The 21,843-nt window shown below is 42.2% G+C and overlaps 1 protein-coding gene across 1 annotated transcript in view; it reads left to right on the forward strand.

Annotated features, from left to right (window-relative positions):
- Positions 1-21,843, forward strand: part of SUSD2 (sushi domain containing 2) — a 1,032,760-nt gene that overhangs the window by 166,481 nt on the left and 844,436 nt on the right. The window contains exon 2 of the mRNA XM_086943298.1: positions 17,719-17,926. Within this exon, the coding sequence (XP_086799424.1) occupies positions 17,719-17,926 (208 nt within the window). The remainder of the gene's footprint in view (positions 1-17,718; positions 17,927-21,843) is intronic.

The following is a 21,843-nucleotide window of genomic DNA, read 5'->3' on the forward strand; positions in this document are numbered from 1 at the left end:
GTCCCATCAACTTGGTCTGCTGGGCGAAGAGGAGCTGCTGTGTGGGGATTTGACCTGCCCTCCCCACCTGCAGCCAGTGTAGCCCAGGACTGTCTACCTAAGGATGGGAATATGCTCTATAAGAGAGGTGTGGTGCAGTGGCCAGAGCAGCTGACTTCGGAGCACAGCGTTCACAGTTCGATCCTGCTCTGGTGACAGCTCAGCTCAGCACCATGTGACTCTGGGCAATAGCTCACTTAATTTCCACGACGGCCTCCAGCGCTTTGAGACCAGTATGGGTGAGTATTTTGCAGTTTACAAATACGAATTTACATTTACATTTACAAGGGACACCGACAACCCATTGCCCTTTAGTGGTTGGCTCCGAGGGAGGGTCTTTGTCAGATGATGTCATTTCCTGCAAGCAGTACTCCATGCAAGTCCATCAGCAGCGATGATCTGGGAAAAATAAAAGAGACAGGTGAGAAACACATTAGTAAGAGAACAACACAAGGCAAAGGGAGAGGTACATACACGAGAGAGTACAACAATGGAGTGCCTGGGACAAACAAGCACACTGAGGAGAGTTCAAACTATGGAGCTTGTGGGGGGGGGAGGCAGAGAGCATAGGAGGCTGAGAAGCACATGAGCGAGAGAGAGCAGTGAGGAGGGGGGACACACAGGTGAGACAGCTGCAAAATACATGGAGTACTTAAAGAAAAAGTAGCTTCCTAAAAAGAACAAAGGATTCTTTGAAGCCGCCCAACAGCTGAGCTAATAACGGTACTATGCTCCAGGTGAGGAACAAACACAAGATGGTCAGGCTGAAACAAAGAATGACATCAGATAGAAAGCAAGCAAATACAATGGTAGCCAATCTGTGGTCTGCAAGCCCCTGTGTGTTCTTGGTAAGCCCACAATGTCTTTTGCTGCCAGACAGCCCACACTGTCTGCTAGACTCGATCTAATGTACCGGATTCTGCTTATGAGAACATTATTGCAGAATACGAATTTGGCTCTCTTTTTGTATCTATTTTTTTACATTACAGTTTTAGAATTTGTCAAAAGCAAGACTTATCGAGTGCTCCTTCAGGAAATAATGTTGGTCAGAAAAGAATCACACCAGACCAGAAATATCCACATTCTCAACATGATTCTTCCTTTAACAAAGAATGTTTGTTTTAACAGCATCCCCTTTAGGGAACTCTTTCCAAAGTCTCGGTTCGTACATCCTCGGGAAAAATGTCAAATAACAGAACACTCCCTCTCAAGAAAAGAGACATCCAGAGGCTCGGTGCGGTGGGCTTCTACCTGAATTCATCATATACATTTTTTTTAAGTTCAAAAATAATTTTATTTCAGGGAAGAAGAGAACAAGGTGTCAATCCAAAGTACAATAAAAATAGAAAGTACAAGTACATCAGTAAGCAATGGGCGTAATACAGTTATAAACCATAATGAAAGCTAATCATGAGCGTCAAAACTAAATAAAATAAAAACCACAGTTGTAGAGATAAAATTATACAAAATAGAATTACATACAGTTGATGTTGTAAAAGAAACGGAATGTGGGGGGCACTCAAGGAGGCTTGAGAGAACTTCTTGCTGTGAAGGCTGTGGGTGAAACGAACGTTTAGCACATACATCAAGATAATGCGTAACAGGAAGCCATACGTCTGTGCGTTGTGCTGCCATGTGGGCAGGAAAAACAAAAGCAGTATCCAATCTATGATTATGGCAAACGTTATACCACCAGGCTTTAAAAGAAATGTTAGAAAAATTCTTCCAGTTGACTGTAATTTGCTGAAAGGCAACAGCTAATAATAAGTTAATAATCTGAGTCTTAAATTCAGCATCCTCCCAGCAAGGAGAGAGACTTCCTAAAAAACATTAGTATAAGAGAAAGGAATGCAAGTATGAAACCTTACATTAATTTGGGCCCAAACCTGCAACCAAAAGTCATGGACAGATTTACATAAGAATAACATATGAAACAAAGTCGCTTGCGGGGAAGAACAGGACCCGCAAATGTGTGGAGTGGTTGGAAAGCGCTTATGAAGATCAAATGGCGTGAAAAGAAGCCTATTGTAAATGAAGAACAGGGTTTGTGTCAGGGTCGCTGCTCTAGAGGACTTGCGAATCTTATTCCAGATCTTATCCCATAAAGGGATGGGCCAGGATGCATCAAAATCCTGTTCCCAGCATTCCTCCACCTTAGATTTGGGTCTGATAGAGTCTTTAGTGTGAAGGTGTTTGTAAATGGAGGAAGCTTTAGGAGTAGTACGAAGAAAGGAATGAAGTAATGCGGCATGAGTAGGAGAAGAAGTAGGGGAAGGTGCGTGCAAAAGACTGGTGTAAGTTGCCATTACAGCTTCTTTAAGAAGAAGATATCTGTGGGTGACAGAAGCAGGCAAACCATAGGTGGTGCGAAGAGTAGGGAAGGGTATGAAAGAGGAATGCGAAAACAGTTGGGAAACCCAGATTAGTCCTCTATGCCGCCACGACTTCCGGTAAAAGGGCTTATCACGTATCAGGAGGGAAGTATTATACCAAATGGTGGAGGCAAGAAACTCAGCAATTGTCATAGGGGGATCAGGAGAGGAAGATTGAAGCAATTTAACAGTGAATTTGTGAATGGGAGTAGGAATAGAGGAAGGCTTGCGTGAGAAAGAAAGATATTCAGCAAGGGAGAAAGGGGAAAGGAAGAGACGTTCAACCTTAGCCCATAAGGGGCAAGGGGAAGTCGGGTCTTGCAACCAGAGGGAAGCCTGTCGCAACAGAAACGCCTTATGATAGACTGGGAAATCTGGGAAATTGACTCCGCCTTCTGATTTGGGACGAATAAGCAGAGCAAGGGACATTCTAGGTTTCTTGTTGCTCCAGAGAAAAGATGTCAAAATTGAGTTAATTCTCCTGAAAAATTTAGAGGGGATGGAGACAGGAATATTAGAGATAGTGTAGAGGACTATAGGAGATAGCATCATTTTAATTGTATCAAGACAGCCCCACCACGATAAGTAAAGGGGGTGCCATCTAGATGTTAAGTCCAATAGTTTTTGAATGTATTTATTTAAACAGAGGAAGACTGTGTCTGAGATGGAAGGGGTGATATGAAGACCAAGGTATTTAATGTGTGAGGAACTCCATGCAAAGTTGGAGGTATTAAAATCAGGTTTAAATGTGAACTTCGTCAAGGGCAGAATCTCACATTTGTCATTATTGAGCTTATAGCCAGAGATCTGGGAGTAATCTCTGACTTCTGCAAGGAAGGTGGGAATAGATTCAATGGGGTTGGAGATAAAAAGTAAAATATCGTCCGCATAAGCGGCCAGCTTAACTTGGGAATCCAAGGCATGAAAGCCGTGGATGTTAGGGTTTTGACGGAGTTTGGATAAAAAAGGTTCTAAAGCCAGATTAAAAAGAAAAGGGGACAGAGGGCAGCCTTGACGCACTCCCCTTCCTAAATCAAAATAGGAAGAGACCAGGCCATTGGCACAAACTGCTGCACGTGGATTGGAGTACAATAAGGAAATCAAAGAAATAAATTTGGGGCCAAAAACGAACCATTTGAGGGCATAAAATAAATAGGTCCATTCAACTCTGTCAAAAGCTTTCTCAGCATTTAGTGTAATTCCCGCAAGGGCATGGGATGATTTATGAGATTTTGATAAAACATTAAACAGAAGTCTGGTATTATCTGTGATAAATCAGCCCTTGACGAAACCTGATTGTTCCTCGCATAAGAGGTCTGGAAGTAGAAGATCTAGACGCGCTGCAAGTGATTTAGCAAATATCTTGTAATCGATATTGACCAAAGAAATGGGTCTATAGTTCTTACAGTGTTGTGCATCTTTCCCCTCCTTGGGTATGAGGCAAATGTGGGCGTCAGAGAAAGAGCCTGAAGAGGCACCTAAGGCAAGAAATGAGTCCAATAGAGAGTGTAATTTTGGGATGAGGAGTTTTGAAAAATGTAGGAAAAATTCAACAGTAAGACCATCTGGTCCAGGGGCCTTGTCTTTTTTGAGAGTCTGGAGTGCTAGAAGTAATTCATGCTGGGAAATATCTAATTCTAAAGGAGAGAGGTCAAGAGGGAAATTGTCAGGTTTATGTATGGTAGAAAAGAAATGATCTAAAGATTGGGTAGAGGGTTGGGTTTCAGAGGAGTACAACGTTTTGTAGAAAGAGGAAAATTCGGTGAGTATGTCTGCATCTTTATGTTGGAGATTAAATTGAGCATCGTAATTGGATTCAATATTTAATTTGTTGTGTTTGATTTTCAAATAGTTAGCTAAGATTTTCCCGGCTTTATTTCTGCCGCCATAGAATTTTGCACTGGATTTCAATAAATAAAGGGAGGCGTCCTCTGTGGATTTTTTTTAACTTCATTTTGGCATTAACAAGGGCTGTTAAACTGTCTTGTGAATGAGAGGTAAAATAGGCGTGTTCTAATTTCTTGATATCGTGGAGAAGATCCCCTGTAAATTTGCGGGCAATTCTTTGTTTCTTTGCAACATATCCAATTATAAAATCTCTTGCCGAAGCCTTAAAGGCATCCCAGATAGTATATTTGGGGATGGAGGAGGTGTCATTTAACAAAAAATAATCATTGAAAAATTCAATAAAGGAAGCAGTGAATTTGGGATCCAATAAAAGAGCGTTATTAAAGCGCCATCTCTTTGGTCCAACAGGTTTAGGGAGTATGTCAATATGAACTATGGTAGGAGCATGATCCGAAAGTAAAATTGGACCAATTTCAGCATTGGTAAGAGTTTGGGCAATATTATGAGTAACAAAAATATAATCAATTCGGGACTGGGAATGATGGCATGGGGAATAGAAAGTAAATTCTCTCATTGTCGGATTACACATGCGCCAGGCATCAATTAGTTTATGTTGAGGGATAGCTTGAGTAAAGAGCTTGTGAGGTTTATTTGGAACATAAGAAGTCTTGGAATTCCGGTCAATAAAGGGATCAAGGGGTTGATTACAGTCACCTGTTAAGACAAAGTTATCATCAGCAAATCTAGTGATATGATGGTAAAAGTCATGTCAAAAAGCAGGATCGCCACCAGTGGGAGCATAGACATTAAGGAGGGAAATTGGAACACCCTTTAAAGACAGTTTAACATGTAACCATCTACCTTCAGCATCTGATTCCTGAGCAATTAGGGAATGGGATAAGGTTTTACGACATAAAATAGCTACTCCATTTCGTTTACCATCACCCTGGGAATAGTAAACCTCACCCACCCAACCTCTTTTGAGCTTAGCCGATTCTACATCAGATAAATGAGTTTCTTGTAAAAACGCAACATCCACATTTAACCTGGCTAGGTGAGATAAGATGCATTGCCTCTTGATTGGAGAGTTAATGCCCTTAACATTCCATGTAATTATTTTCAATGACATAATACATAAAATAGAAGAAAAAGAAGATCAGTAGCAACGTAAGAAGGAGAACCCATGAGAGAAAGTGAGCAAAAGAGAAAAAGATGATCATAAATGCCAGAAAGAGAGGAGAGAAGAAATAATGAAAAGAAGAAGAGTATAGAGGATAGGGAAAAAAGAAGATAGGAACAAAAAGGAAAAAAAGAAGCCATAAGAGATAAGCAAATGTTAGGAAACAGAACAGTAAAGACCAAAGACGCAGGAAAAAAACCTGTAGAAAGAGGAGAGGATAGAACAGAATCCTGAAGATTAAGAAGGAAAAGCAAGTAGATAAAAAAGACACCTTTAAGCATAGAAAAAATATGAAAGCTAGGTAAAGGGGGACAAAGGGGAAAGTAAACATGATGAACAGGAAGGAAAGCTGTACTTACGGGAAGGGAGGAGAGCACAATTGGGAGGAGGATCAAACGAGAAGAAGATCAGGGGGGGTAGAGCCAACTAGAGGAGGTCGGGCAACAGGGTCAACGAACCACCCAACCAAGGGGACAACACGGAACGCGATATGTAACCTGTGAATAAAGAAGAATAACATTAGGAGACGAAACCACCATTAACAGTAAGCCAAACAAAAAACCATGGAAATAGAAAAGAAGATCAGGGAAGAAGAACATAAAGGGAAAAGGGAATGGGTACATATGCATATGGGGGTAAAAAGCACAACTGATAGATTCAAAGAACAGATTGAGCAAGAAAAACAACAATGAAAGTCAACCATTAAAGAGAGAGAAGATGCAAAAATCAAGGAGAAAAAGAAGAAGATGGGCCAGAAAGGTCCGTATCAGCAGCATGGCAGGAGTTCAGGAAACTCTGGAGGCGAACTGGATCCTCGTAGGTTGTCGTTTTGTTGTTGTAGGTAACCCTGAAAAAGCACAGGTGAAAGAGACCATATCTAGCACCGATGGAGCGAAGAGCCGGTCTCACACCCAGGAAGGCCTTACGTCGATTCGCCGTGGCTCTTGCATAGTCCTGTGCAAAGAACAAGGAGGAACCTGACCAGGTTAGGCGAGGAGAGGCTCTGGCTGCTGAAAGAACCTTTAATAAATCGGTGTATTCCAGAAAGTACATGATGACGCCTCTTGGTTTTGAAGAAGTGGAGGTAGAAGAAGGAGCTCTGCCAAGCCTGTGGGCCCGTTGTATATTAAGCATAGTGCCTTCCGGCAAGTGTAAGAGGGTGGGAAGAAAAGATTTGAAAAAGGCAACAGGGTCAGCCCCTCGCAACCCTCCACCAGGCCGTAAATACGTAGGTTGTTGCGTCTATTTCGATTTCCCAACTCCTCCACCTTTGAATGCAAGTGGGAGACGTTGGACGACGACTCCTGAAGAGAAGAGACGCTGCACTCCACAGACGAGACTCTCGCGTCCATTTGAGACAAGTTACCAGTCAAAACCTGTAGTTTGGCGTTGGTTTCATCCATAAAAGGGCGTAATGCCCTTATCTCCTCCAACAATAGTTCCATGGATATGGCAAAAGCAGGATTAGATGGAGGAGGGTCCTTCTTTAGCCGCTTGGTGGTTCCTTTCCCCACAGTCTGTGCAGATTGCTCCATTGAGGACTGTGGTAAATGGATAGAAGACGACTGAGAAACTTCTAACTGGGCAAAGGCCGAGAACACCTTGGAGCTTTTGATGAAGATATGCTGCGCAGGTTTAGTGACGCCGTTCGGCGTAAGTTTGCCCATGAAAGCTAGCCATCAAAGAGGAAGGCAACTAAATAAGGAATATGTAGAATTTCCATAGACTGCAAAGCAACTTGAAGGGAACAATGTAGCAGAAAAAAAAAGAAAAATAGTCTCTAATGCAGTAAGTAAATTAAGATAAACCAGCAGCCGCAAATGAATAGTCCAGAAGGATAGCACAATTCATAAAATGGCAGCCATCTTTGGAAAGCTGAGGAGGCTTGAGGCGGCATGAAAAGCCAGCAAGAAAGAGCAGTCACAATCAGGAGGTAAAACGAGTTGAAAATGAGGAGAACATGGCTCAGCCTATGTGAGGAACAGAGGTGCAAACAAGAGAGTAGCCGTCTTGAAAAGCTGCTCGTACCTGAAAGGCAGCCTCGGCGTGTCCCGAAAACAAAATGGCGGCCGCGGATATGACAAACCCGCGACCGGAGCTTCAGTCCCCAAAAAAACGGCAATGGAGGTCTTCTAAGAGCCACATGGAGAGCTCATTGCATGCTCAGCTGTGTCCGCCATAGAGACCCGCTGGTAGCGAGTCGGAAAAGAGTCGCGGACCGCTCGTTCCCCTCAGTGGGATCGGAGCGCTCACGTCCGCGCCGCCATCCGCATCGGGTACTAAGCCACCCATCATATACATATTTAAAAGTACAATCCACTAGGAACATGCGCTTCCCTCCCTCTGGAAGAGTGCTCCCCAAACGTTTTATTCCTTGCCTGTTTGAGAGAAATATACTCAGCTTTACGTACGCCCTTAGAAGCAAACCTACTTACATTGTTTACTATATTTATTTACATCAAATGTTTTAAGGACCTTAGCAATCCAACTCTGGCGTCTTTGGAGGCTCAAACAAGTAGACCCCAGTGGTAGGGGGGTGATTTTGATTTATTTTAAAGTAATGCACAAAGCGAGCAAGTGAACCAGACATTTCTGGCCGGATTTGTAGAAGGTGAGTGAAAAATAACCCTTAGAAAAAGTAGCTGAAGAAGGAGGTTCGCTATTGCTTATTTTCGGACAGTAAGCATGTGAACTTCAATACATTATGAGCAAGCCAACTGTATTAGAGGGGATTATATGTATGGGGGCAGAGAGTGTAGAGTATGAGTGAGCTAAGAGTATACTGAAAGAATTGACAAATAGCATAGAGTATGAGCGGGTCTAAGAGTGCACACAATGAGTTGGCTGAGCACAGAGTATGAGTGGTCTAAGAGTACACATTATTAGTGGGCTGAGCACAGAGTATGAGTGGTCTATGAGTGCACACTATGAGTTGGCTGAGCACAGAGTATGAGTGGTCTATGAGTGCACATTATGAGTTGGCTGAGCACAGAGTATGAGTGGTCTATGAGTGCACACTATGAGTGGGCTGAGCACAGAGTATGAGTGGTCTATGAGTGCACACCATGAGTGGGCTGAGCATAGAGTGTGAGTGATCTTAGAGTGCACCCTATGAGTGGGCTAAGCACAGAGTATGAGTGCACTAAGAGTGCACACTAGGAGTAGGATGAGCACAGATAGTGAGTGGTCTATGAGTGTACACTATGAGTGTGCTGAGCACAGAACATGAATGGTCTATGAGTACACATTATGAGCGGGCTGAGAATAGAGTATGAGTGGTCTAAGTGCACACTATGAGTGTGCTGAGCACAGAGTATGAGTGGTCTATGAGTACACATTATGAGTGGGCTGAGCATAGAGTATGAGTTGTCTATGAGTGCACACCATGAGTGTGCTGAGCACAGAGTATGAGTGGTATATGAGTGCACACCATGAGTGGGCTGAGCACAGAGTATGAGTGGTCTATGAATGCACACTACGAGTGAGCCAAGCACAGAGTATGGGTGGGCTAAGATGGCACACTATGAGTGGACTGAGAATAGTGGATGAGTGGGCTAAGAGTGCACACTATGAGTGGGCTGAGCACAGAGTATGAGTGGTCTATGAGTGCACACTATGAGTGTGCTGAGCACAGAGTATGAGTGGTCTATGAGTACACATTATGAGCGGGCTGAGCATAGTGTATGAGTGGTCTATGAGTGCACACTATGAGTGTTCTGAGCACAGAGTATGAGTGGTCTATGAGTACACATTATGAGCGGGCTGAGCATAGAGTATGAGTGGTCTATGAGTGCACACTATGAGTGTGTTTAGCACAGAATATGAGTGGTCTATGAGTACATATTATGAGCGGGCTGAGCATAGAGTGTGAGTGGTCTATGAGTGCACACTATGAGTAGTATGAGCATAGAGTGTCAGTGGTCTATGAGTGCACACTATGAGTGGGTTGAGCACAGAGTATGAGTGATCTATGAGTGCACACCATGACTTGGCTGAGCATAGAGTGTGAGAGATCTTAGAGTGCACCCTATGAGTGGGTTGAGCACAGAGTATGAGCGCACTAAGAGTGCCCACTAGGAGTAGGATGAGCATAGAGAGTGAGTGTTCTATGAGTGCACATCATTAGTGTGCTGAGCACAGAGAATGAGTGGTCTATGAGTACACATGAATGTGCTGAGCACAGAGTATGAGTGGTCTCTGAGTACACATTATGAGGGAGCTGAGCATAGAGTGTGAGTGGTCTATGAGTGCACACCATGAGTGTGCTGAGCACAGAGTATGAGTGGTCTATGAGTGCACACCATGAGTGGGCTGAGCACAGAGTATGAGTGGTCTATGAGTGCACACCATGAGTGTGCTGAGCCTATAGTGTGAGTGGTCTATGAGTGCACACTATGGGCTGAGCACAGAGTATGAGTGGGCTAAGAGTGCACACTATACGAGTATGACAGGGGAGTCTATAACTGTTTGCTCAACTAGTGAGGCAATATATGTTAATAGTAGAACTCTCTTTACCAGATGGGATCCTGGTCTTACTTAATATATGTTTGTAATAATATGGGTCTTTACTTTACTTGAGGCTTTCTGCACTAGATCTGTTTTTATGATTGCGTGTTTTTATAATAATTGCTTATGGAATTTTTTGATATATGTATGTTTTTTTAACATACAGGTGTACTGCAATGAATAACTTTCATGTATATGATTCGAGAGTTTAATCATAGTCTTGATAAAGATGATTTAATCAGGACAACACCATCGAAACGGATCGATGCCTTGATAAACAATCTGTGTTGGTGGATGGTACCATAGATATTCAACAAGGATCAATATATCAGGTTCCAGTCCTAAAGTTTTATACAGACAGATGTGACTTTCCTGATGACAAAGTGCATTGCCTTGTTTTACTCTCATCTTTGTTATGCTGTTTGTTTGATTTGTTGACTTTGTACTTGGTGGCAAGTTTTCTTGCCACATGCTGCTAAAACATTTGTACTTTATTATATATATTATTATTATTATTATTATTATTATTATTAATTAATTCTTATTGAGCGCATGGCTACCCTCAGGCATCCCAGCAATATCATGCGATAGACAAGACAGGACATAGGGGATCTAGACACTGTTCTGGAATAGACATGTTTTTAGTTGTTTCCTGAACGTAAGGTGGTTGGGGTTGGATCTGAGATTGGTCGGGAGAGAGTTCCAAAGTATAGCTGCGTTATAGGAGAACATATGTCCGCTGGCTCTTGCTCTCTTTGTTTTCGGTATCTTAGATTGGAAGAGGATGGCGGATCTCAGATGACGTGAGGGGCGGTGGAAGGTGAGGAGGGTATTGTGTATTCTTGGGCCTGTATTCCAATGCGTTTTGTGAGCAATGCCTAGTCTTTGAATTTGATGCGATCTGCAATGGGTAACCAGTGCAAAGCAATTAGTGCTGGTTTCGCTGATTGTCTGCTTGGGATATTGTGGAGTAGTCTGGCTGCTGCATTTTAAACTATTTGTTATTTCCTGATCGTGGTTTTCGGGGTCCCAAGGTAGAGTGAATTGCAGTAGTCTAGCCGGGGTAGAATCAGAGATTGTACTAAGGTTCTACGTACAGTGTCCGGGAGAAGTGCAAGAATATTTCTGATTTGTTTTAGGATGCCAAAGCAGGTGGCTGCTGCTGTGACTGCCTGATGGCTGAGTTTGAGTTCCCTGTCTAGCCAGATTCCCAGGCTTTTGATCTTCTCTTTAGACTGGGGGTTGGGGCTGAGGCGACTGGGCCAGTTTATATTTGTGTGCGTTTCGGCCTTGTTTCCCAGGATCATTAGCTCTGTTTTGTCTCCATTGAGTCTGAGGAACGATTGTTCCATCCAAGTGGCTACTTGTTCCAGGCAAGATTTAAGGTCAATGGGGTTTTCCTTTGCGTGTTCCAGGGCTACCACCAGCTGGGTATCGTCTGCGTATGTGATTATAGTCACACCATATGGCTGTACTATCTCTGCTAGTGGTTTTAGGTATACGTTAAAAAGAGTGGGGCTATACATGAAATATATGTGCTTTGATTCCTTGTGATTCCTGTTTTTAACCTTCATAAATGTTTTCAATAAATAGTTGTGTATAATTTCTACTACTGACGTATCTCTGGTTTGTTGGTTTTGAGTTGACAACTAGACTCTCTTGTGTATGTTAGATTCTGCATTGAGCAGTTCGGTGGATGCTTGTGATTGGTGTTCATTATTAGGCAGACCAAAGGATAGCTTGTTTTTTCTCCTGTATTTTTAGTGCACATTATGAATGGGCTGAGCATAGACTATGTGTGGGCTGCGAGCATCTAATGTGAGCCCACTCACACACTGTGCTGCTAGGACACAAATTAAACAGTCTACATATGGCTGTTTCTAGTGTATCTTAATAATCTGCTTGACTGCCACACAGTTGTTGGAGTGAATATCCTATAAACCACATGAATTGCTGAAACAACTAACTGTTGTGAAGATTTGTTTAGAGTCGCAATTTGATGCCCCAGAAGTGATGATTGTCAATATGGGATTCACCTAATTTCTAGAAGAACATTGCTGCTATACCTTTTTTGTGCTGCTCTCTGGTAATCCTCTTGATTTTCTGGATGGATTGTTAATGGGTATGATTGTGATGTCAGTTTGTGTATAAGCATGTGTTTATTGGGCTCAATATATCCTTCATTATACATTTGTTTGATAGGGTGGCATGTTGTCATGTCTGCCCCATGCAAGGAACTGCAAACAGCCTTTTAGCTGTTGGCAGTTTCAATATATGTTTCTTTTGAATATGCGATGTTACGTTGCATGCGGTATAACGCATGCGATTGCAATGCGGTTGTTACAACAACTGCGTTGTTACAACTCCTACCATTAAATCGCAAGTCGTTTCTAGGACTTGCTGTAGGGGGCGCGCTGGATTTAGGAATAGTATAATTTAATATTCCAACTCCAGTGTGCGCAACAATTAGGAAGGTGTAAGAATAGTAAATTGTACTATTCCTTAGTTTAGAGTGCCCCCTATGGCAAGTCATAGAAGCAACTTGTGTTGTAACAACGCGGTTGTTGTAACAACTGCGTTATAATAGTATGCATTGTACTGCATGCGATGTAAACACTGCTTCCCATTTCTTTCAGGCGATTGTGTTCCCTTAAATACCTAGGCTAATGTGATAATCTTCATTGCCATATGATATATTCTTCTGCAAAGTGTTGACTTTGTGGTTATTGCTTATTTTATATAAATAGTTTTGCATAGTATGATCTTAAACCTTTGCAGAGCTAGCATAATTAATGTTAAGCACAAAGAATAGTGCATACAGTGAACATACGTACAGCAGATGGTACGTAGAATGGAGCTATGTGGTTTCTAGTATCGAGGAGGGCTGGGTTTAATTCTCACTTCTCGTTTGCAGAATATTAGTTAGGGAAATCAATACGAAAGAAAAGTTGTAGTGGAGTATATTGGATAGTGGCTCAGTTTGTACCAAAATCAACGGTAGTATGTAAACTTTAAAAAAAAACTTTGAATACGTTTAGAAAGGACGCTATTAGAGTCCTGTCCTGTTTTCAGTTTCTATTTTTGGTAAAATCTGGTGGGGTTTTTTCAGTGCTTTCAATATCTTAAAAAACAGTTGTTATCAGTGGTTACACATTTTCACGCCACTTAAAACAAAAGAAAAAGTGTTTTTCCTGTGTTTATGGAACGTTTTGGAACGTTTTGCTTTTATCATTGCTTGCTTTCTGCACTGAAAGAACATGGTATATAGACAGTGTACGTATAGTGTATATGAGGTCCAAAGAGATTTTTGCAAATTAATCTTATTTTAGTACACCATTCAATACTTCAGTGAGTCTTTGGTCATGTGCGCTCGTGCTTTCCTTCCCATGTAAACTTCTGTGAAAAGGCCCTCTCAGCATTCATAGCCCCTTGGGCTGAGAACTGTCAGCTAAGGGACACAGTTGGGATGACTCTTTCTTTGATGCCACATAAAGCACAAAATGATAAATATTTGCATTTTAGTTCCTGGGCATAAGAAAACAGTGCACCAGAATGGACTAAAAAGTCAATAGCATCCCTCATTAACTCAGAAGATTGTAAAGATGTTTTCAGCATACCATCTAACAAGTGGCAAGGATCTCCTACAGGGAATCACTTCAGCTTGGGTATCAATTTGACAGGTCATCACACAAATTTTTTATATACGTAGCTGAATCACTACAAATACAATCACTATCTCTCCAATCTTTGTTGAACTTGGAAATAACCTTTTTTGCAGAGCATAACAAGTGACACTGCATTCCATGTTTTCCAAAAGTCTGGTGTCATGTTTTCACCACTATCCCAGATGTTTGGTGATATATATATTTGTCACTATACCTTGCATTTAACGTTTAAAGCCTGAGGTGTTGGCAATTCACCTACTATCAATACTGACCCACTAGAAACTATGGTCTTATGTATTAAGGATTTTTACCCATTCTTTGTGGGTAAATGTGAAACATATTAGGAAAGATTTTTATGAAACTAGCCATTTTACCGATCAGTGAAAAAATCAAATGCAGCCAAAATATCAAATGTGAGTTTGATATGTCCTGATTCTCTACAGTTTATAAAATAATTAAACTAAACCTAAAACGTGAAACTAAACCTTGCATCTTTAGACCAAAGGCCATAAAACTGAAAAAAGTAAAAGGAAGAAGAAACAATATTCTAGTGGCATCCCTAAAGAACAAAACTCAAGCAGAATAATGTTATCCAGTCTTTCTTACTGCTAGCTTGTATAACAAAGTTACACTTTATTGACCCCTTCAGTAAGAACAAAATGACTCTTTCACTTTCTTTTTCCTTTCTTTGAATGGCATTTAGTTTGTGGTTGTGCAGGTGTTTTTTCAGTGTTTATATGTTTTCACCGGTGAGGGCTATTTTTCTTTCAGTGGGGTTTTATCAGTTATTATAGGTTTAAACCTAAAACCCCACAGCCTAAGTGTGGGTTGGAAGAAAATTCCAAATCCTATTGGCAGCAAATGGACAATTTGTTGTAGAACTTTACTCGGGTAAGAGATGGACATATCGCTTAATGATCTTTTCCCTTCAGAGATGATCAGTTTCCCTTGGCAAGTATGCGGGTGATGGAGGGTGGTAGAATAGTAGCTATTAAATGAGGATGGCAGTCTCGTGGGTGCTCTGGACCACAATGGGTGCCCAATTTAGGACACCTGATTGGCAAGATGTGATTACGTTGTTTGGTGGCCGATATGAGCCAAGCGGTAGAGTGGATAACACCTTTGAGAGGAGCACATCGAATCTTTAGAAGGACTACGAGTAATCCTTCCTCATAGTGACAACTCAATATGACCATCGCTTTGACTATAAGTCTTTGCACATCCCTGGAGAGGAAGTCTTTGACATTTCCTGTGCCTCTTGACTGGCAATTGGCATGTGCGATGATGTGATGTCCTCCCAAAGTTAATGATTTGACTATTTGTCATGCTTGAGGGATGGGATATGCTCCTGTTTGTTACTTATTGAAAGACCCTATCTTTTGAGCAATGTCTTCCACAAATGATTTCTTGCACAATTGTCCTCTCGTAAATGCTATTCATCAACTCACTGTCTCCTTCATGAGGTGAGGAGTCCATCTATAGAGGGTGGCTGCACACTTCACTTTGGAGCATAATCAGAATTGTTGTGTCTTCTACGTGCTTCTGTATTACCTATGTAATTGAGGTGGGATTGGGGATGTTTACAGTACTTTGACCCTCATTGGATTGGGACCAACATTTCATATGCAGGATACCTTCTTGATAAAGTATTCCTTCACCTGCTGCCTCCATATTCATGTCAACATTGACAAAGAAAACAGACCAGGTAACAAATGCTGTTTTAGAAATAGATTCTGGAATGGTAATGATGGCAGATCTATGACTCATGTTATCAACAAGTGAAGGTCAAGTAACTAAACCTTAGTATTAAATATAATTGGTCTGGAAGACTCGGTGCTAATTAGACCAAATCTCAGAGTTGCTGTGTAAATAATAGAACATCTACTGTAAGAAATTGGTCTGGCTTACTGAGGTCCAGAGTGTCCACTGGCCTTTAAAAACTGCTATTCCAAAGCACCACAAAACCCTTGCCACAAAGTCAAACGAAAGGCTGTCAAACGTATTGTTAGCGTATCGTTGAGAAGTTTGCAGGGATCTTAAGACTTGTTCTCAGAGGTGTATAAAACAATAATAACTGATATGCATAATATGAAGCAAGCATTGGCGAAGCTGTGCAACATGGCTTAAAGTCAAGAAAAAACGCTCTTTGGCCAGAGTTGGCTTGTGCCATAAAGGTTTTTTTAAAATTTTAAGTCATGTTGCACGGGCAGCCCTTGCAGCTGTGCAATATGTTAAAGAAAGCACAAGTAGGGGGGCAAAGCACACGAGAGAGGTGCGTGGGAGATGAGAGAGAGCAGCAACAATGGACATAGGGAGGGAAGCCACACAAGGGAGGTGCAGGGGAGGAGGCGGCAGCAGCTGCAATGGAAAGGGAGAACAGCAACAAGAAGAAGGTGCAGGGAAGAGGGAGGGAGCAGCAATAATGAACAGCAAGAAGAGGGAGGATATGCGGAAAGCAAAACAAGGGAGGTGCAGGGGGCTGGCAGGGAGCACCAGATGGGGGCAGCAACATGGAGAAGGGGTGGCTGGGGGGGATAAGAAGCACCATGCACAAGGGGTTGGTAAGAGAGGGAAGAAGAAATAGTGCCTCAATCGTAGGGCTAGCAGCAGACAGGCACTAATTAAGTTCGATCAATTTGTGCGTGGTCGATTCTTCACAGCAAAGAAAGGAAGTGACACTTGCCGTGAGCTGGCCAATTAGGAGTCAGCAAAAAAGAGTGACATTGGAGCCAATGAATAGCAAGCAATGGGTGGACTCCAACCCTTTTATTGTAAACATCAAGTTTTGCAGGCTGGAATGCATGCAGCACATGCACTGTCACAGGCTTAGACAAAAAAGCACTAAATACCATGGAAATGTGATGAAAAATTACAGAGACCAGAGTTAAATATTTTTATTGTTTCAAGCTAAGTCAATAAGGAGAAGTGGGTAACATTCTGTGAGGAGTAGTTAATGTCATAAAAAATAATAAGCGCTTCAAGGACAATGCCAAATTAATCGCAAACAGTATTTATGTCAAATTTGACATTCTGAGTTCAGTGTAGGCCCATATTATTCACAGCCCCAATTGCGATAGAGAATACCCGTAGAAATTTGAGGGAACGAAAACAGGTCCTTATTCAGAGTTTTGTAATTTGGAAAAAGAGAAAACTTGAGGTTTTACCATGTGGTAAATGGGAAACCATATGTGTTCTTTATTACAACTTACAAAACTTAGAATGGGTAGGGAAGATCGCCTTGGTAAAAAGCATGCAGAGCAATCCTGCAAAAAAACCCCACATACTGCTGTTATACATTTAACAAAAGCACAAATAGGAGCCTTGGGCAAATATGGGCACTATACCATTATTATAGCCTTATAACCCCCGTAGAGGGCTATACCGGCTATTAAAGGCCCTCTCCAGCGTTAAAGGCCCGAGCCGAAGGCGAGGGCCTTTAACAAGGGAGAGGGACTTTAATAGCCGGTATAGCCCAGCTACGAAGGGCTATAAGGCTATTAGAACAGTCTGCCACTAGAGGGTAGAATGTTCTAACAAAAAAGAACAAAGCCTTATGGGAGCATGAGGGGATTGGAATCCCCTCAGGTTCCTTGAAGCCTTTGTTTACAGCCAGAGCTGTGAACAAAGAAACATTTGAATGTCGGAGCTCCAGGCTTATACCAGCCATTATAAGCCCAGAGCACTCCATTGTTTTCAATAGAGCTCCCAACATTCCAATGTTCTAATATAACATTATAACCCAATGAGAGCAATGCAAGTTGTTAAATGGCCCCTTCCCTCTAGGCAGATGCCTTTAACAACTGGTATAGCCCAGAAACAGAATGTCTATATTGTTACAGAACCTTCCTCCCTCTGAAGGTAGAATGTAATCAATTAAAAAGGGAGAAGCAGGAAGAAGGACATTGGTCTGTTGGATCAGAAGGTCTATACAAGCCCTTATTAGCTCATTTAAAAACTCAAAGACAAAGAAGCTATATGGAAAGAAAGATGTTGAAAACTGAGCATTAATGAGGGCTAACTTAGAAGCCAAAGAAATAACAAGTACTTGTTTAGGATATCTATTATTAATGAAGAAAATGACTAATAGAATTGTGCTACTGTATTTTAGGTGCACCCGAATCCTGCTCTAGCCTCTGTGGACTTCAGCTTACAAACTGTTCCTGCCTTGTGACCTGCAAAGGCCTAGGGACCTGCTGTCATGATTACAGCAATTTCTGTGTGGAGATCTCCCCTTACTCAGGGACCCTATTGGGGGGCACAGACTTCACCATTAAAGGACCAACCTTTAACACCACCACCTCTGCTGTGAAGTGCAGGTAAGTGTACCAAGATACTCCTATTTCTTTCTTCTTATCATGAAAGTCCCATCAGAACATCACTGAAGATGCCCCTTTATGTTTATGGATGAGTCTAAATGGCGTCTCTGCATGCTGTATGACCATTTGTAATCAGGTCAATGAATGGAGGAACCTATGCTGAGGGCCTCTTTTGGAGTTTGGCACATGTGGTACATCTACCAAAGAGCATCAGATGCTCTGTCCAACAAATGTGCAGGTCTCATGCTGATTAATCAGGGAAAGTACAATGTTTCTGAAAGCAGAGCATCCACTGGCTTTGTCAGTGGAAACCTTTGACCAACAGCCCATGTGCCACTGGGATGTCAGTCAATGTATGAGAGAACGTCCGCCTATCAAGGGCAGCAATTCTGTCATACGTTTTCCCTGTTAAAACCAGCAAACAGCTGTAAGAAGTAGAGATTTGTGATATTAATTTGGACAACTGGGGCCCGTATTACATGAAGTTCCCTGGGGTTGAAATGGGTGTCTGCGTACACTTTTTGTGCCCCCCAGTGCACTTGTGAATTACACAAGAGTCCACAGACCCATGTGTGGTCCCTCCTATAATGGTGGCCGATCATTCTCCTATTTGGCCCCTAATCTCTGGAATAAGCTTCCATCACACCTCCCATCCATAGTTGATCATAGATGCCTCCAAAGAGAACTAAAAGCCTGGCTCTTTTACCAGGAAGCTGGCTTTCACTGTCCTTTGCTGTTGTCCTTCTGCTGATGTTGCTGTCCAGCGCCATGAGACCACCCGGTGATATGTGCGCTTAACAAGAACATTTGATATTGACATAATGCGGATAACATCCACACATGTGTAGGCCAGGTGCTATCCTGATGGGGTGTGCCCACATTTGCTTGCGGCCTTGACCCAGGCAAATGAGGGAAGCCTTTGCCACAAATCAAACATTTATCTCGACCAACTGAGGGAAACACTTTGCTTCTGCATTGTGGATGGGCTCAGAGTCAAGGAGATCATCAGGAGATGCATGGACTGTGCACCACAAAGATTTGGGGCACAGTCAGTGCACCTCCACCTTCCACCCTGACAACCCCTGAAAGGACAGGCTGGAGGTCCCAATGACCCTGAAAATATCGCACTCCAGGGAGATGCAGTCACTCACTGAAGCTATCTGCAGGATAACTTTGTCCCACACTTGGAAGTGCTGGTTGGATCCCGCTGCATTATGAAATAAGAAGGAGTGGCTTCAGTTACTTCTCCATTCACTACTGGGCTGCCCCTGGGGCATGGGCAAGCTTGTGGCTTCCCTGAGGAAGCGCATTGTCAATAATGGTATGCAGTGTCCCTGTGTGCTCCCAGTGCACCCTGTTAAGGGTGAACCATGGTGCTAACAATCACATTATGTCCTATTTATAATGCATCCCCTACAATGCCAAACAAGAGACAACATGAGTATTTGAATTTTCTCTTCACCGGATGTATTAATTTGAGTTTCCCTGTTGTTATGCTTGGATTGGTGATTTTATGTGTTTTTAGTATAATTAATATTCCGTGGATGAGTTGTGTGATAAAATTGTATAATGAAAGAATCTCTGGAATATTGTTCACATTTGTTAAATAAATGATGGTATTTTGCATGATTTTGTATGAATAATCACGAATATTAAATACAAAGAGACATTAGATAACAATGAATCGCTAGCACTGATCAGTTCTATTCTCAATACACATCAAGTTGGTATCAATTACATACAAAACTATGTTATTTGATACCAGGTGTGGTCGATTGTTTAGCACATTGTGTGGCAAAGTAGGACACAATGAGTTTGGTCAGAATGTCATTTCCTCCGCATTGAGACTACCTTTGAAAAGGCTTCCTCATCTTGTCCATAATGGAAAGGACCAATAGAAGTTAGGATTTTCTTTGAGACAATAGTACGGCCCTTCCTGAAGTCTCAAACTGAGCAAATAACTAATACTTGCTTATAGAGTTGGAGTAACAGAGTGCCACCACCCTGGTGTAATTTCAATAAAGTTATTTATACTGTCCATGACCAACGGCCAGATTGTTTCTTTGCGGACTACATTTATGTAATGCCTCTGTGAACAGTGGAGAACAAGTGGAGAAGTGTGGCTCACTGGTTAGAGGAGGCAGACCTGGAAGCAGAGGTCAGCCTGGGACCAGGGTTCAATTCCCAGCTTGGCGGGGTCTTGAGTCCTAAAATGTCCACGGACTCGACAATTCTTGCTCCGGTACCTACTCGATTCATGGGTTTCGCACTCTGGGCAATAGCTTGCTTAATCTCCACAACGGCCCCTCGCGGCGGGATGGTTAATCTCCACAACGGCCCCTCGTGGCGGGATGCCTGGCTTTCACCTTGTGGATACCCTGCCGGGGTTATACCAGGACGGGTTCCCTAAGCAAGCGCTTAGATACCGGGTCGGTGATTTGCGCTATATAAATACATTTACATTTACAACAGGCCCCATTGAGTCCTTTAACCAACAGTCTCAGCTATCTGTATCATCCTCTGCATTTGACTGACAACTATTTCACATAATATCATATCCTAAGCCTGCAATAGAATAATCTTGAACTTAGCAGTATTCTTGTCAAGGGGCATAATATAGAACCACCACATTAGCCAATCTCGGTATGGTGCCATGGCTTTTCAGTCTAAACCAGGGTCACCATCTGGCATTAATGAAAGCAAGAATGTAAGAGACATATTTTGTGGAAAATTGTCATTTTGTAGGCTAAACTTAATTCCAAAGTTTATTATAATTACGAACATTCTCCATTAAGTAGGATACAACCTATTAAAGTCAAACGTACGAGGGGTAGTTCGTTGTTCTACTTTCATGAGTCATTCTACCATTACGGAAGCTAAAGTGTTATTTCTGACATCACTTCCCATCGCTTGTCCTTGCAAGTTCTCAGAATAGCAAACCTGAAACCACAAGATTCAAGAAGCTACCTCTCATGAAATACTGAAAAAAATGAATATTGGCACACAATCTTCCCACCCATGTGATATTCCAGGACTCTAAGGTGTTAGTGTATTTCTGAATATGTTAGGTGAAGTATTGTGAAATGTGCAGCCTTATGTGGCAGTGACGTAATGTAAAATGATGGCCCTTCCCCCTGCAGAATGCGAAGCGGGGCCACAGAATAGCCCATATCTCACAGATATTCATTTTCCTATGGGGGAATGGGCCCTCCAAATTGTTCAGGGGCCCCTGAAAGGTTGCCCTCCCACGCACCACAGTGGATGCAGGGGCCTACGTTACATGCCTGAAATGAGCATTACATTGCTCTGAAAATAGCCAGTTGGGTAATAACATTAGCACATATTCAATGTGGCCAGTAAAGGAGAGATCATAGGGCCAAATGTCATAATTTTGTAATTCAGAATTACAAATAATTCCCAAAACACTAATTGTGAATAGCAAATTCTAGTGTACCAAGGGGTACCAGTACCAAACAGCAATCAATGTGTTATTAGGCTGATTTGTAAAAAAAATGGTTCATTATTTTTGAATGGAACAAAGCTGCACATTGTTAATGTCACTCTGGCAGTGATTAATGACATTATAACCAGAAAGCAAGCAATACACCACCTGATCAGAACAACAAGGAGAGCACACTATAGAGGAGCCGGAGAGCCACACATTTCGGTTTTATCATGGTAAGCAGAAGGGAGAACGGTGCAAGAAAAAAAGAGTGAAAATGAACTAGAAATGCTTGTGGAAGGATGTGTAGCTCACCGTGATGACTCAAGAAACAAAACCTCATTAAGTGTGCCAGGGGCAAGCAAAAGGAATATCTGGCTGACAATTCCAGGGAGAATTGCTGCCGTTGTTGAAACTCATAGATGCAATTAATAAGCTTTGTTACAACCTGCGCTCTAGTGCAACAGCAACACTG

Source organism: Lissotriton vulgaris, chromosome 11, assembly GCF_964263255.1.
Source record: "Lissotriton vulgaris chromosome 11, aLisVul1.2, whole genome shotgun sequence".
In the NCBI taxonomy this organism is placed as follows: Eukaryota; Metazoa; Chordata; class Amphibia; order Caudata; family Salamandridae; genus Lissotriton; species Lissotriton vulgaris.